Source organism: Dermacentor variabilis, chromosome 5 (assembly GCF_050947875.1).
Source record: "Dermacentor variabilis isolate Ectoservices chromosome 5, ASM5094787v1, whole genome shotgun sequence".
Classification (NCBI taxonomy): domain Eukaryota; kingdom Metazoa; phylum Arthropoda; class Arachnida; order Ixodida; family Ixodidae; genus Dermacentor; species Dermacentor variabilis.
Window position 1 is genome coordinate 74450835 of NC_134572.1, and position 17636 is coordinate 74468470.

Genomic DNA, 17636 nt, shown 5'->3' on the forward strand with positions numbered 1-17636 from the left:
CCCCCGCCTACACGCTATTTGAATGGTGTCATTTGAGGCTATCAGAGATAGTATTCGAGTGTTTCCAGATTTTTGCGCAGAAAGGCATTTTAGCGCATATAGATATATCAGCCTGTCATAGGACGCTTTAAAATAAAGCTATTCCAATCTCTTTCTATTCCATTTCTGCCATTAGCGATTGGTCTGCGATTGGTCAAACATCTTTCGGGCCAACTCCACACCACCCTTCTACACGTCAGAGCCACGTGGACACACTAAGGAGCATTATTATGCAGAAGAAAACTAATACTTCCTTTTAAGTAGCCGGGGAATGCCCCGTTCCAAAAGGAATTAAACTTGGCTGCCTACCGATCACTCTGGCACTGGCTACTCAGAACTGCCAGGGATAATAGCTTTATCTGCGTATAATACGCTCGCGCATCTGTGCGAGCGTATAACGTTGTCGGGCCCTTTCTGCACGCATGCATCGCTCTGCCAACTATTCCTCGAGGATACGTTCTAGCGTACATTTTTACAATTCCGTTGCTCACCTCCGCGATTTTTGACCAGCCACCGCAGACTACGCAAGGGGAAGCGGACCAATCGTAGACGCTGGCACCATTCTCCTCATCCGGTTCACTACTTTAACTGTGATAGCTTGGACACACTGAAATCTTCTTCCCTTCTGCTCGCTCCTCTCCCCTTGTTAGCCAATCAGATAAGAAAAACTGTCGAAGAGGCAATGCAATTCGATTTCAAAGCAAACAAAGAGTCCTTGCAAAAACGAGGAGAGCGTTTCATCAGGCAGTTAATACAACGCTACAATTTGCCGCCTGATGCTTGCGTCGGTGGTTTGGCAAATTTGACGTCAGGATACTGGAATAAAATAAGAATCATATACTTTTACTTTATGTGGCCCCATGGTGAATACTACCATGTAGTGAAGCTCTGGTGCTAAATATCCGTAATTTATTTATTTTCGTGAAAAGTTGTTGATCATTAAGCATATAATTACTCTAATATAGCGTTGTGATAACAAAAAATAGCGATATAGAATCCCAAATATAATAATATATGTCACTGCGCGTGTCTAACCAACCCAATGAAAGGAACAAGAAGCTACATGCAATGACGATTTCAAAAACGATTAGTATTCATTTATTACATCATTATAATTTTCCAAATTCCATTTTTTCTTCACTTTTCATCTACTGCCACTCGACTGAAGGCCGATCTCCACTGGTGGGTTGAGCTAACCCATAGACACCAAACCAAACAAAATCAAATCAAACCAAGCCGTGGTTTAGCGGTTAGATGCCGCGCCCCTTACTAGGTTCACTCTAGAAGTGTTTGCATGAGGCTGTGAATATAAGGAGGTGAGCGTATAATGCATTCACTAGCATCAGTGTCAACCTATATAGTCAATGCCACTCGTGGTACATCGCGATACGTTAGAACCATATAGCACACGAACGTGACGTTTCGCATTCTGTAGCTTCCGCTACGGTACAACATATCACTTGATTAACTGAATGTTTGGAAAGCGCGTACGACTTTATTTGACTTACGAAGTTTAGTGACATGCATGAAAATATTAAGTTTCGTAGTGAAGCTTTTGATAAGACAAGTTCGATTGCGTTCACTTCTCTGAGTGTTGAGGCCGCACTGTCTCTTCTTATTGCAGCATCAGCAATGACCTGCGCTGCGTTAGCAACACTGACGAACACTTTGGAAGCCAGCGAAAAATTTCCACAAAGGGCTGATGGACAAACATGCATTTCATTGTTAATTATGTGGCACGCAATACATCCATCAAAGCCACAGTCAAGCATGTTTGTTCGCAGGAAGAATAGAATATTCCTACGGGAGGCAGAGAGTAAAGGTAAAACGCCTCAAAGGTCTTGTGCCCCTAAATGCATCGGCGATACCGTGTATAGCTGAGACACTCCTGACAACTGTTCAAGTGTTGCGGTGAAGATATATCTATTCACAGCGAGCAAAAGTCCGCGTAAATCACGCGAATAAACTTGCATATTTATCGACGAAGTAATGCTCACTTCTCAAGTCACGTCCAATAAGTCGGTTTGCAAGCTAGAGCAGTTCCAAAACAAGGCCGTTAGCTGCCCTTAGTTATGGTGATTTTTTGTGTTTGTGTGTGTCGGTAGTAACTTCCAAACTCGATGTTTAACATGCTTAAGTTTGGATACTTGGCTCCGTTGGTATTGCATTTCGAGATGTAGAAACTACGAAACAGAAGGAGGCGACAGTTGGTCAAATAGCTGAAATTAGGCATGAAAACCCTACAAAATATCAAAATAAGCGCCGTTATCGTATTGCTGGGGCAGCTTGCAGACTTGTGGACACCTATGCTCCATGGGCACAATACAAGTAAGGCTCGCCACATTAACCAACTGAGCTGCACACAGCTCAAAGCTCTCATGGCCAAGCCTTAACAACATTCCACGTTTTTATGCACTATATGGCCATCGGGTAAGCACATTAAGAATGTGCACGTAAAATAGAGAAGAAAAAAGATAGGAAGAAGATATGTAGGAGTTGATTAAATTTAATTCTGAGGTATTTCTTGCCAGAACCACGATATGTGTATGATGCGCGGCGCAGTGGGGGACTCCGGATAGACTTTGACCACTTGGGGTTCGTTAACGTGCGCCCAATGCACGGTACACGGGCGTTTATGCATTTCGCCCCCATCGAAATGCGGCCGCCGCAGCTGGGACTCGATCCCGCGCCCTCGGGCCTAGGCGCGCAACGCCAAAGCTACTACAACGTCACCACGGGAGGTGTATACGTCAAAATTGTTGACACGAGCGTGAGAGTTGCTGGAACAGCTACACCCTCTCCAGATAGCTCAAAAGGCGCACGGCCACGCGCTCGCGCGGTGTAGTTCATACTGAGCGCGATAGTACAGTAAACAAACACACGGTCGTAGTCATTGCTAAGGAAGACCGCCAATGTGGATAACTGGGGCTCTATATCTTGTGCGTGGTTTTCATTGACGGAAGAAATCGCTCTAGAATATCTGGCTTGTACTGGAGCAGCTACAATTCGATCCCGCTTTCTTAGGCAAAATTGTACAACAAATGCGACAGACAAATCTAAGCTCAATAGAAGAGCCATAGACAACTGTCACCGCATTAAAAAGTATTCTTCATTCAGAAATTACGAGAGGATAGGGAGTCGGTGTTCAAAATTCGAAGGGACGGAATGTTGTGACAGCGAGACGATGCCGTTCTCGCATCTTAGGTCAAATTGCAGGCGGGTCTTTCGAGTTGGCAGCCGTACGCGTCGGTGAAGGTAGGCAGCCTTCGCAGCGCAGCTGTCGCGCAGCTGCCTTCAATGCCGAGGCCCCGCTTCCGGCAGTCCTGCGTGAGATAGAGAGCGTCTCGCGAAGATCGCCATGCATTGGGGCTTCAAGAAGCAAACAATAAAATTAAATTTTTTTTTGAGGAGTGCTGATGTACATAGGCCGGTAAAATGGAGGGAACTCACTGAGACTCACTCACAAAAGAATAATTAATTTACCAAAAACTATGAGTCACGAGTCAAACTTATTACTGAATGAACTTGTGCACAGAAAAAGAAAACAAGTATCACTCAGAACACAACGATAACGGTGGGCGCGATCGACGAAATTTGATCTCCGGGTTTATTACGTCGGCTGTTTATACGTGACTCATAGTGCGTTTCCACATAATCTCTGGTGCACGCGTTCTTCTTTGAACAACGTTTGCGTCACGTACAGAATCTGATTGGACAGGATTCTTCCGCTATAGAATTGGTGACAACATTCGGGAAAGTTCCGACGCATGAATAGGCGCGTTTTGGCGCCGAGCGATAATATTGTTTAGCGATTATCCGGCTAAAAACGGCGATCAGATTATACAAAACAATGTATCCGTGTTAATACTACAAGCCGGATGCTCCGGCGAATCTGAATCCGCGTGAACTTTTCTATTAGAATAAATGTTTCTTTGTTAAGCGCTATCATCTGTGTCTTGCAATCTACGCGTTTCTTTTTCTTTCTTGTTTTATCTTTGTGCTATAACAATTGGGTTAATCTTATGCCAAAATTTAAGCTGGATTTAATTTTTTTGTGCGGCGGAGGTTTTTTTCCTAAATTAAGCACATTGGCGCGCTACATGCAATTTTGTCCGTCTTTTGGGAAAAATTAGTGGAATGCCAATGCATTTGACCGCGCGCAGATACATGGCTACATTTTTATAATCACGATACCTACTAGTCGGTTGAAACCTTGACAAACAGTTGGCCTAGATTCCGCAACCACACAATGCTCCAGAAAGCGAATTTAAAAGTTATGGAATAAATTTTACTTGCTCGCATGATAATATGCGATTTCTTTCCAAATACCAGGTGTTCAGTGTGGCGAATGATGGGTCGCCGAATAATACTTTTTTTTTAATTCATGCCACTTTTTAAAGTAATATTTAAATAAGTGTTTGAACAACCTGATCAGCAACGCTGGAGCAGAAAAAAGAATAATTGAGTTCCCTGAGCCGCCAAAATATTCAGATAGGTTTCAAAGCTAATATGCCATAATTTATTCTTGAATAGCCCGGCAAGTAACGAAGGCTTCGTGTAGAACTGAAACTTCGGCTGCTTGATATTGATGCATTATGGTTTCTTAGGTTCCAAGCGAGAGCAAGAAAGGTGCGGACTGACAGCGGCGTTCCACTTGGAAATGAAAGAATATAAAAACCAGTCAAACAAAAAGTTAAAAAGAACAACACTCTCGCCCAAGCCACGCATGTACAGATAACCGGATAAATATCGATAACGTAAGGACAGCGATGTCTCCCTCTTAATTAGATATAATGCAAGTGAAGGAAAGCTGGTGAAATTACATCAGTATTTAATAAAGTATTTCAGTTGCGAGTGTAGCACTGTTGTTTGTGCTTTTCTTTCAGGTTCTTGGTTTTAACATTTATGACACTGCCACGAAGATTTCATGGTCAGTAGGTTAGCTGCGGAAACAACTGAAGAAGAACATTTACCTAGGTCAAGCATTCACAGGGAAGAGGAATTACGAGAACAAGAACTCCGGACGAATAAAAATGAGGTTGAAGCGTACATGGCATGAGATAGAAGCCTTAAACAGCAGCTTACCGATACACTTGAAAACTATGTAATCAGTGATTGTTGAGAACATGGGGATGATTACTTGAACATTCCAAAAAATTTAGAATAATTTAGCCACATTACGAGCGTTAGAACAGAACACGATAGAAGTTCAAGAGACGGGAATAGAGCGCTATGGTCAGCCGATATTGATACTGAAGTGAAGATTAACAAGAAGCAATGAAATTGGATAGATTATGTGATGCGTAGAGCAGATAACCAATGGTTTATTAGAGTCATAGAATGGGTGCCAAGGCGAGGCATACGTTGTCAAGGATGGCACCGGATTACCGAGTTACTGCAGTGTACTAAGGTCACACAGGAAAGCAAGCAAGCAAAGTAATACATGACTGACAAGAGTGCACCTAGCTGAAATGGCTGATGGTCATTCGAGTGTAGTCTTATCTCCATTTTTTTTTTGTGTTTGAAACGTTAGCTTTATTATTACTACGGGGAAGTTATAATTTTTTTCAGGTATATATGAAAGAGATTTTTTGTCACCACAAATAACGCTTTTACGTATAATACAACAATGTAAATGGTAGAAAAACAAATTGTGTCTCGGAAGATAATAATAATATTTGGGGTTTTACGTGCCAAAACCACTTTCTGATTATGAGGCACGCCGTAGTGGAGGACTCCGGAAATTTTGACCACCTGGGGTTCTTTAACGTGCACCTAAATCTAAGCACACGGGTGTTTTCGCATTTCGCCCCCATCGAAATGCGGCCGCCGTGGCCGGGATTCGATCCCGCGACCTCGTGCTCAGCAGCCCAACACCATAGCCACTGAGCAACCACGGCGGGTGTCTCGGAAGAGGTAAGCTGAAAAAATAAAGAAGTACTAACAAGTCAACGAGACAAGTTTCCAGAGATGGCAATTCTGTGGTCATTAAAAAAAGCAATGTAACGTCAATATACGTAAAAAAATTACACAAATGGAGGACTGCGCTCCGCAGATAATTATTCCAAGAATGCTTTTCTAAAAAATGATTGGCAAGTAACTGTTACGTGAACATAAAAGCAAAAATAAAAAAAAATCTGCCTTTCTGATTTCCGTGCCATGCAGTGAAGCAGTTCTTCGACTTCATGAGCCAAATGTATACCCTGCATTTCTGGCGTCAAACATTAGCTTTTGACTTTGCACTTCAGATAGCACAGTATGTTACTTCGCAAAGGGATTACAGTGTAGCAATAATTTTAGAGGAGGAAAGTCTTTGAATCTTCGTAGTCGAGCCTTAGCTGCCGGATCTGCTCTGCGTGCGCCGCTGGACGAACTGAACAACCAGGCTAATGGAAAGGATCCATGTTCATGCCCCAACTCAATTGTTCTGATGATGTTTCATTGTTACATATTTGCGTTGTATAATGTACGGTTTATTTGGAGCCTCATCGAATCCGTACAAAAGTCCTCATTATAACAATCTTCTTTGTGGCGTCCTCTACTATTAAATAAATAATACACGGAAAAGGGCCTGCTTCGACAAGAAGTTTACATTTCAAGGGCTCTATAACGTAAAACTATTCCAATATGTTTTTGTTCCAATCTCTTGACGTCAAATTTATGTAACTACCGACGCAAGCATGAGGCGGTAACCCGCAGCGTTGCCTGAAAAGCCCAATCAAACGCGCTTCTCGTGAGTAGGATGTCACTTTTATTGCTTTCAAAGCGAATAGCGTTGCTTACATTGCCTACATTGAGCAGTTTTTGTTATCTAATTGGCTGACGAGAGGCGAGGACCACGCTCAACTGGGGAGAATTTCGATGGGGCCGAGCCAGCACATTGAAAGTAGGTAACCAGATAAGGAGGGTGGTGCCGGCGTCTGCGATTGGTCCGCTTCCCTTTACTTAGCTTGCGGTGGCTGGCCGCAAGCTAAGTTACAGGGCCACAAGTCTAGGAAAGTGACTACCTCAGGAATGACCATATGACTACACTACCCGATGACGTCCTTCGCGCAGCCCCAGGTCGCCTTTCCCCGCAACATCGGAAAGTAATATTTCTTACGTCGCTGCCACGGGCGTTACCTTCAAACACCCGAAGGTGAAGAACTGCCTCTGAGGAGTAAGGCGCAAGTGCATAGGCAGCCACAATGCTGCGCTGGCGTTGCGCTGGAGCTCGTCGGCGAAGACGTGTCTGGCGCACTGGTACGCCAGCAGGTTCTCGAAAACGTCCGCTGCCTTCGACGCGTCCGATGGGATGCATTGGGCGTCCGGCCGTGCCGTGTGCAAGAACATTCTAAGGGAAAAACGAGAGATGGAAGGCTAGAGCGTTTAGTGGCCTCGTTTATTTTGCATAGTGCACCCTCTTTTGCGCAAGTATCGCTTTGTTGCTGTTGTGCATATATAGCAGCAGCTGCGACGTTGAACTATAATGGAATATACGCAAACGATTTCAGTAGAACGGGCTGCTTGCTGGGCTCATCGTTCAAAACGGTACAATGGGGCACCTGAGCTACCACTGCAAGAGCTGCGCACGCGAGCCTCTTGTTAACGAATGCACAATTGTTAGTACAAATGCTGTGCTGACTACGCGAGAAATCATCGAATCAACAGAAATCGGGCGTTTGGGAGCAGTGTGTGTCAGTGCGTGCTCTGCCTATTGAACTTTCTCGGAATGCCTTTAGATATCTGAACCACGCGACGTTGACTTTAAGAGAACTAGCGACATGGGGCGAGCGCGTGGATATTCTCGTTTTAACACGTAGATAACATGTTTCGGGGTTCAGTGTTCTTTCCGGTTGTTTTTTTTTTTTGGAGGGCAGGGGGGCCTGCCCCAATTGTAATTTCACTTTGCCACAGAAGTACCTTAACGCGCCTGCGCAGATGGAGCAGTTTACATTATATACGTTCATCTTCTTCGGATCGAATTTAATCGGAAGTCAGCGCTTCTCCTTCGTCCCCCTTATTTTCTCGCTTAACTTCGCGCGCTGGATTAGTTAGTACGTGTTCATTACTAAAGAACGAGCACAAACGTAAGACAGGAAAAGAGAGGCGTATAAAAAGATTCTCAGAGCACATGTTCTCGGATCTTGTCCGGTAACCGCATCCGTCCTGTCCTGTTTTCGTGCTGCTCCGTCTTAAGCTACGAACACAATATATATCCACACAGTGACCCTGCCGTGGCTGATCAGTGCAAATGTGGCGTTCAAATGCCGAGCACGAGGTCGGGGCTTCATTTTACGGCGACGACGGCCGCATTCCAATGGGATCGGTATGCAAAGGAAAAGGAAAGGCTATTGTACATAAACTGAATTTTAAACATAAGGTAACGCGGAATTTGCAGTGGAAGCTACACCTCGCATTGGTCTATAACGAGACCTTCAATGAAAATATACACGCATTTGTGCCTCCTGCGTTCCATTATGCAAGACCATCGTAAGTTGAGCCTTCATCACAGACTCAAGCACTGTCTGTAGCGCCAGAGCCCGCCTCGCAGCTCACAGTCCAGAAAGTGTATCCTAATGCTGAAAGCGAGAATCTCACACGGATAAAATTAGTCTATATACAATGCCCTTGACGGCGACCTTGACATCCCGTGTTTGAGTCTTCGGAACGTAACGTCTCACCATCAGAGAAAACGTTATTATGTGGAACATTTCATTGCAGGCATGATAATGAAATGACGCATACTGTGTGTGAACGCGAACAAAGTGCAATATTCCCATTGTACTTCATTCGGAATGGCGTGCAACGAAATTTCAGGACCCGCTACTGTCACAGCTTTCAAGCATCTCCCGCCATCTTGTAGTGGCGACGTGCGGGAAGACAACGAAGACGAGTGCGCGCGACGAAGTTGTGACAAAAATGGGTGAAATTCTGGTGCGAGAGAGTTGTTACTTTCTACAGTCGTACAAACATAACGCCATCTGTCACAGGAAAGCACATAAACACGTTCAATTTTAAATGCGAGCGCCACCTTTCTCCTGCCAAATCTCCACCCAATGTGGAGCATCTGTCTGGCTATCTGGCCTGGATGAGAGTCAGGCGTGACGCCCAGTGCGACACAATATATGAGTGGCACACCGAGTCACACGCCGCGAGCGTCACAGCAGTCGAGGTGTATGCAGTAAGAGAACCTCGTCAGCTGAAGAGACAAAGACGAGATACAGAATATAGGAATCGACGGCGTGCTGCAGCAGTACAAAAGAGCCAAGGAACGCTTGTTCCAAGAAAAGCAAGAGGCAGAGCACCAACGAGTCGCACAAGAAGCCACTCAAGGACGCGTTTTCTGTTTGAATGCGCTTTTAGATTTCAGTGTGCGTATGTGTGTTTGTTTTCTTATTCACATTTTTTTTGATGTGCTAAAGAAGAAACAATATGAGTACTGTAATAAATCCGGTACCTTTGAACGAAGCGTCTGGCGATCATGTGACCAATGTTGCCGAATACGAACGAGGGCGGGGACTCGCTGCTGTACAAGAGGTAAGAAGTGGCCTCCGGCACTATAACCAGCCCGTCTCGAGACACTATGACGTCCACTACTGATGGGTCGAAGTGAACGGCGGACGTGTTAATCTGCTGTTTCCTCGTCTTGGCGGCTTGCACCCAATCCGTCAAGAAGTCGTTCTTGCCTGCACGGAAGAAAGAAGATAGGTACAGGCATTGCAATGTTACCATGCGAAGGGCATACAAGTAGAATGACCGGTTGTGCTTGTCATTAAGCTGATCTTAGTTTGCTGTGTGCTGGACGTACTGGCATTCAAACTTGGATAACATTTTAGCGCTGGCGAACAAAGGACAAAGAGACATAGAATCGTTCAGTCTACGTCTCGCCTCTGTTCTTGTTCGCCAGCGCTACAACGTTATCCATGATCTTGAGTAATCCGTAGAGCGTATTGGTCTATTGCCAATTCTTTTAATATTATTCCTGTGAGGTTAGGGGTGAAGGAGTACGTTAAGGACGCATCAATATTTTTTTTAAAGAAGGTAAATTTTTTCCGTAATATTAGCATACTATTAGTTCTCTGTACTCTTTGATGTTTACCATAGTGAAGCCTTCAGTTGAAACTGAATGGAGCATAAATTTATACTAACACTCTCGTCGAAAAATGTCACACAAAGACGATTATTACCATCAGAACCTAGCCAAGGTAACATAGTTGCCAATGACCACAAGTTTCTCCTCACTTTTTTTGGCCGAAGTTTTTAGTGTAGTTAACTGTCTACCAAACACTGTATAGAAATACACCATGTAAAGTCGGTGTATATCTGAAAGAAAAGTATACTTTAAAAATATTGGAATGCAACTTGCTTTAGCTTGTCTCAGAATAGTCTTGGAAAATCCCGTGGCTTTAAGAAAAAGAAATATACTAGTCTCGAAATGAAGGATTATAAAAATAACATTTCCAGTCCACGAAGAAGGTCGAAAAGCGAAGCTGCGTTAATTACACAGAGTGTAACACCATGCAGGTCAAACTTCGCAAGCAGTCTACATTACAATACCTTTGGTGTCACCATTATTTCACTTTATTCTCGCTTTTGCGAACTTCACATGCTGAGCCTGCTTTAGGAGTGCTTTTTTTTTGCGGTTCTCCCAGTTTTTTCTTCCTTTTTGCGCGTGATGTTTTTGTCTGTGTTCCGCCGTTCCTTTTTTCGCGTGCAAGTTGCCCCGCCCCATATTTTTTTTGGAGCGCCAGTAATGAGAACAAGGTTTGACGTGAAATGAAAACCATGTTATTGTTGGTTTTTGAAATAATTTTGTATGTAATGTTGCATTTGCTTGGTCTTGTGTTCTCTTCTACCGCTTGATGTTGAGTCGTCTCTTTTGTCTGCACTGCTCAATGTGCCTCCTCCGCTTGCAGCGCTTTGTCTGGAGACGTTGAATATTGCATTGCTTGCTCTTGAGTTGATAGGCAGATGACGGCGTTTACATTTCACAATCACAGACCTGTGCCTCAAGATTAAATTTGTTCATCGTGTAAGAGAATGAATGGCTCATACTGCCTTGAACGATGGCTCATGCCCCCGTAAAAGCGGCCTCCGCTTGACGAATAATTGAACGAAATTCTATGCTGGAATGACAAGCAGCAATGGAAACAACTGTAGAAGAAGACGACAACGCTCGACCCATTCCTGTTGATGCGATTTTTAGCGAACTCCGACGACCATGGCACAGGGTCCGCATAAACAGCTTCGCTATAAAAAACGTTTGATCGAGCATTTTACTCGTTTGAGCCTATTTCCGGACGAACCACGGCAATTCTTAGTTTTTTTTAAATAGTTGCATTCTCTCCTTGCCCCGCGTTCGTCTAGTTGTGCAGCATTAAACTGTACTCTTTATCTATAGCCGAAATGCGATCGCACTAAGGAAAGCACGTTAAGCGAAATTACATTGAGGGACCTAGCATGCCTGAAAGAGGTGTAATAAGTTTGACTGCATGCGAGCGGTATTGCGAAGCCCCGGATGATTAAGTGTAAGACAGGGATCCTGTCGAAAGAGTTTCGCAGAAATTTCTGTCGACGCGTTCACTTTGCTCAACTTCCAAGCCATTTCAACCAGCGTATATGGTGCGCGAGCATACAAGGAGATGAAATGAACCACGCAATAAAGTTCCACAAGCCAGGAACTACAGAGGGCGCACCATGCCATGCTTGCAATTGATATGTGTGTCACTTAACGAAACATAAAAGAGAACAAGACATTTCAGATGCATTCGTAAATTACAGTTCTAACTTTCCCCCCTCCCCCCGTCAACGAAAAAAGCAACTATTTCCGTGAGAAAATGATTCGTAGGCCAGAAACGACTCAGCAACGAAATACGTGGGCCGACGTCGCCTTGAAGCTCCTGAAACCAGTTCCTCGAAACGTGGTAAATATTCAGGGTGCCTGCTCTGGCCTAGGTAAATCTTTATCGGGTAAAGATCGACTGGATTGTGTTCTAAGAAAGCGAAAGACTGAACTCAGTGAGTTGTTAGAACTTGTCCCGAGCCACATCGCCGGAATATACAATAAAAAAGAAAATCCTCTAAGAAAATCCGTCACCCGAGACTCTCGTATACCGGCGCTGCGGTTCCTGTCTGAAATAAAAAAAATGGCCCTTTACCCTTAACTTTCTTCGCCTTTTTTTACTAATCATAATACCGCTGAATTGAGGAAAATATACATTTGAAAGCGCGCTCTATAAGTTAAATTGATTCATTTTTGTGATATACTTTATGTCGTGTTAACATGTGGCCCTGCTTTAGGTTCCCGTGAACTGGCGTAAAACAAATTTTTCAGCGCTTAGTGGAGATGAGCATGGAAGCGCAATCGGGACACATTGCAGATTATTGTAAAAAGTGGCACTGTACACCTGTGTTTGAAAGCGGTTGTTTTCTGTTAAAAAATTTCAATGGATACAAGAAGAAACATTTTGCATCAAATAAAGAGTGCATACTAGTGGTGTGAACAGAGCGTCAATCGCCTTGTCAATTAAACCATTTCCCTAGTCAGTGGCTGCATGATACGCATACGCCAAGAGTTGTGATCGGCAACCGCATTGAGGACACCTCATTTTGTGATCACATTGGGCGCAATGTCTTCAGTAAAGAACCACTGAAGACCAACGTCCCTTCCCTCCGGTTGCTTTCTAACTGTCTCCCTTACTTCTTTTTTGCGCCAAGGACTGGAAAAAAACTACAGAAATTCTGAGAATTGTCTACTAAAGCGTAAGCATTGTTTGGCTCGGCTATTACTACGTTTTTGCCTAGAGTTGCTTACTTGTGTTTTCTAGCTTGTGCACGTCTACCCATGGCCTTTCCGGTAGAAAAGAATGCTTAGGCTTTAGCAGACAATTGACAGATTTTCTCGCTGCATCCGAACCCTTCAATACAATTGCAACAATGGAGCGGGAACTCCGGGCACGAGCGCGCCTCGCCGGAGCAGAGCGGTCCAAAGCGAGCACCACAGCTGGCGCATGACGCGCTGCCTAGAATGCCCCTAGTTGCGTCAGGGAAGAGTGCATCGCTGTGATGCTATGTCATCCCCGCATAGCCCCTCATACCCTTCACAAACACACTCTCTCTCTCTCTGTCGCAAGCCTGTGTTATGAGCGCGTTCCCTGTACACAAAGCTCTCGCTTGCTTTTTGACTGCGCCTCGGTAAGGCCCAATAAAAACGCGCCAAGGGTCTAAGCACACTCTCTTGCCCGCGAGATGTTCATAATCCGAAGGACGCTCAGCAGCGTTCAACAGGCCATTGGGCCACTCCAAAATCTCGAGCACGGCCACACCCAAATTTCAAGGTGCCCCCCTCCCCCCCAATTTAATTTGGCCTACCCTCGAACTTAGGTTTGGCCCATCCCCAGATTTCAACTTGGCCCGCTCCCAGATTTCAACTTGGCCTATCTACAGATTTCAAGTTGGCCCAACCCCAGATTTCAAGTTGGCATACCCGCAGATTTCAAGGTGGCATACCCCTAGATTTTCGTGCCACCGCTCGTGCGTTCGTCGTCGTCTTCCTCCACAGCTGGCTGGCTTTATCTTGAAAGCGATCGTCTTCCGCAAAAGAGGGACGGACGGAGAGTTTTACCATTGGGTAACCGCAAAAATGCCTACGCATTTAACACCTTCTATAGTAATGTTGTGATTACAACTAGCGCAACTTTATGCGTGAACTAGTGCACACTTGTGAGATGGAGGTAGCGAGAGCCAGTATTTCAGACAAAAGCATTGGCATCGAAATCAGTTCCGTTTACCTGTTGGTGTTTTCTCGTGAAGCCGCGCACTCCGAGAAAGTACAGCGAGAATGCTACTGCAAAACTTCAGCATAAACCCAATAAACCTTCCGCAGAACCAGTTATTCAGTCTTCTTTTGAGAAAGAAGTTACCGCGTGACTGACTGTACAATAAATCAAGAAGTATGACGAGCACTTCTTAGAATATGTACAAAGCATAAGGCCATATTGCATTTCTTTGAATCGAGCGCGCAGTATCTTGGAATAGCATACTGTAGATATGACACAGTTATCGATAGTTTGTTATAAATCGTGATTGAGGGAGATAGGCTGACCCGGTTGCCATGATTGCCTTATTTTCATGCGTGCGCAAGGTTGTGCCTTCGCGTTCAGAGCCGCGAACCTCCGCTTTGTACAACAAATGGCCGTGGGTATTCACCTATTACGTGCTTCGGATATGCGTCGTATTGCTTGTCGAGCTTCTCGATGGTGTCCTCGCTGGGAGGGAAACCGACGACTACGGTGGCCAGACCAGGACGGCGAAGCCAGCGAGAAGCGTTTGTCGCAAAGCAGTGCACGAGGGCGTCGGTTAATTTCGTCATGAAATTTGTTGTATCGACACTGCGGAACGAGCAAAAAATGAACGCCAGAGAGATTACACAAGGTTGAAACGTTCAATAATCAAAGTATCTTATGGCTTGAAATTAGAAACTTGCGAATGTTACCTTCTAACGTCGATCCGAATAGGCATCGAAAAGTACGGGAGCTAATAGAATCGAACGTCAGTCGATTCGAGGATTCGAGTCGGGAGTTTCCGCAAGTCGCGAAAGGACGGTGAGAGAAAACGCTTGCAAAAATGCAGTAGCGGTCACACTAGACATGCATTTTCAGTTTCTAGGAATTCAGAGGACAACAATGGAGACGACACACAACTCAACTATCAAATGAGAGTTGTGTGAGCGCGTCCAACAGTTCAATGGAACATGTCTCACATTTAAGAACCGCGATAAAGTGACACCAGAGACACTGGAAGCCTTTACCGACGAAGAGTGAAAAATGCGTCGAATAGCCGTCCATCACCGTGACAAGGCAGGAGTAGAAATATAATTCCCCCCAGCCCGACTATTTGTGTAGCGTGTCCGTTTTCACCCATCATCATTATCCTTACCCCCTACCCCACACACAGCCATGACATCCCCCCACAAACCCAATGCTCATCTCAGGCAATAGCCGGCGTGTCGAGCCTTGGTGGCTCACGTCGAACAGTTGTTATGGTCCGCTTCCAGACGAGCAACGTTAAGGTATTTATCGACTCGTATATATATATATATATATATATATATATATATATATATATATATATATATATATATATATATATATATATATATATTTAAACGAGTAAGCTTACCCAAAGAAAGATTAAGCCTACCAAAAGAGCGCCATTACCAGTTTAGTTGGTAGTTCAGCCATGGTTCATCTTCAGTGTTGTCAAAATAGGCACCTACTGAATTCCCAGAAAGTATCAGCCAACCATCTCAGCTGGAAACCATTGTACAATTCCGGAGTTGGCTGCAGATTGCTAATCACGTGGCGAAAACATCTGAATGATGAAAATCTTTTGGTGCATTGGATGAATCGTAGCTTTAGGAAAGCGCCTTGACATTGTCATAGTTAACGCCACCGACCGTGACAAGTGGCCGAGCAATATATGGCTGCCTGTATTCCCAGCAGCGGCAGCTCCATTCAAATGTGTATACATTGCCAACAGAAAATTCCTCCTCGTATAAATATTCCAGTGCACCTTCATGAGTCATATTCGGTAAGCTGTAATACGCAGTTCTCCACCTTTCTAAGTCCCTCAGGGTACATACGTAGGTGCGTCCGACGCAAAGCCATGCAGTCTTCACGACCATTGGCCACCAAGCAACCAACCTGAGGCACAGTTACCCATGAAACAGCATAAAGAAGGCGAGAAGAGATGCGGTGGGCTAAAAAACTTACCTGTGACCGAATGCAGCTGCTGCCAGAGGTACGGCCATGATGTGTTTAACCCTTGTGACGCAGACAAGCCAGTCAAAGCGGTGTTGCTTGGAAATCCAGGGGTCCACGTGGCGGGCTAGCTCGCCCAGGACGCTCCAGCTGGTCCACAGGTACAAGTCTTGCGATGTGATCTTGCCGAAGACATTTCCCAAGGACGACGGAACCCGCTGGTCGAGATCTATTGCGGCGTCACGAGGGTAAGGCGTCTTGGCCGCTACTGCATCGCCAAACGCTTGCGGGCTCAATCCGCGGATGACCACAAGGTTTGCCTTGGTAGTAGTCATGGCGGGTACCTGCGGTTGCACAACACCGCACAGAACAGAAAGCCAAGCGGTATATTGAAATGAGTTCGAGGCTCATATACTAAATGAAAACATTAAATTAGATCGTCGCCGAAGTCAGAGCAGTGAAGAAGCTGCAGCGGAGGTCCTTATTTATAGAATCCAGTGTCTTCGTTGGGAAACACAGCTTTTCAAGGAACGTGTTCTGCGATTAAGGGTTTTGGACGACAAATTGGGCCTGGCTCCACTCAGCCCTTGTGCCCCATTCAAATTTAATAAAAATTTTCTAAAGCAGAAATTGTCTAGAAAATGATGTCTGCTTCCAGAACCCCGAAACGTGTTGGAAACCACTGCCGGACTCCATAGCAAACCACTGCCTGGATATAGTCGCCATAACAAGTTGAATCCTATGGTACACAGCGTGTTCCAGAAAATGCCCTAAAAATTCCTCAGATATAGGGATGACGTGACAATTAGGCGATCTTCCTGCTTGCTTTTACACAGAGGCGCACAATTTGATGTAACTCGAGAGTGAGCCAAGTATACGTGCAACTTAGACTAGCTTTTTAGCAAAACTAGACTGACCAGCGATGCCATTAAAAAAATTCATAAAACCAGTTGTTCGAAGGGCCCATTACCGTTTCCCGAAATCCAAAAAGTGGACTCTGCCTATTTTAACAGCGTAATGCATTCCAACATGTTTCACAGGGAAATGCGAAACTTAAATGCCTAAGAGCGGAAAGTTCTGCCTTAAGAGACGCCCTTCTGTTTACGCCTCAACATGGGCGGATCCTTAAAGGGACACTAAAGGTTAGTATTAAGTGAACGTGGACTGTTGAAATACCATCCCAGAAACCTCGAAACGCTTGTTTCGTGCCAAGGAGAGACTTATTTTAAGAGAAAATGCGTTCTGAAGCGTCCGCGTACCTCTAGCGCAGTTCAATTCGCCCGCCCTCCGATCGAGGAGTACTGACATCATGGTCTCATAGTGACGTTGCGCCATCGGTGAGTAGAACGGCGTCCGCAGACGGCGCTACGGCTTTTCTGCGCAAAACGCAAACGCGCGGCCAGAAACAGAGCCAAGACAGAGCCGACAGCAGAGCGAAATCGGGAGTATGGAGGCCAGCGGAAGGAGAAACGCGCGACCATAAGCTGGTACTTTATACTATGACGCAAACTTCGACGCTCGTCACAATGGACCCTGACAACGACAGATTGGCTCGCGATGCTGGGCTCAACTTCAGCGATTTGAGCACTGACGAGCGCGACCTGCTGCTGAGGGCTCGCGCTGCCGGCGTCGTTGTGTACTACGACGGCGGCCTCGACACCGGCTCTCCGGAGCGGGAAAGCAACGAGGGCTTCCCACAACATCACAAGGACGTGGCATTCTCACTGCTTGTTCGAAATGAAAGTTTCGCGAGCCAGCAGAACGCGCACTGCACGACGCGATAACGAAACTACTGGAACTCCAAAGCGTGCGCGGCGCAGAGTCGAGCGAAAACGAAACTTTTCGACCACCCAT

General features: G+C 45.2%; 1 protein-coding gene across 3 annotated transcripts in view; it reads right to left on the minus strand.

Moving 5' to 3' along the window:
- Positions 1-1115: 1115 nt before the first annotated feature.
- The window catches only part of LOC142582804 (uncharacterized), a 118166-nt gene continuing 101645 nt past the window's right edge, over positions 1116-17636 (minus strand). For all 3 annotated transcript variants that reach the window (XM_075692853.1, XM_075692854.1, XM_075692852.1), the window contains 5 exons: positions 15795-16126; positions 14230-14411; positions 9479-9707; positions 7162-7372; positions 1116-3362 (listed from right to left, as the gene is read on the minus strand). In XM_075692853.1, coding sequence (XP_075548968.1) covers positions 3240-3362; positions 7162-7372; positions 9479-9707; positions 14230-14411; positions 15795-16126 — 1077 coding nt within the window. In that variant the 3' untranslated portion in view covers positions 1116-3239. The remainder of the gene's footprint in view (positions 3363-7161; positions 7373-9478; positions 9708-14229; positions 14412-15794; positions 16127-17636) is intronic.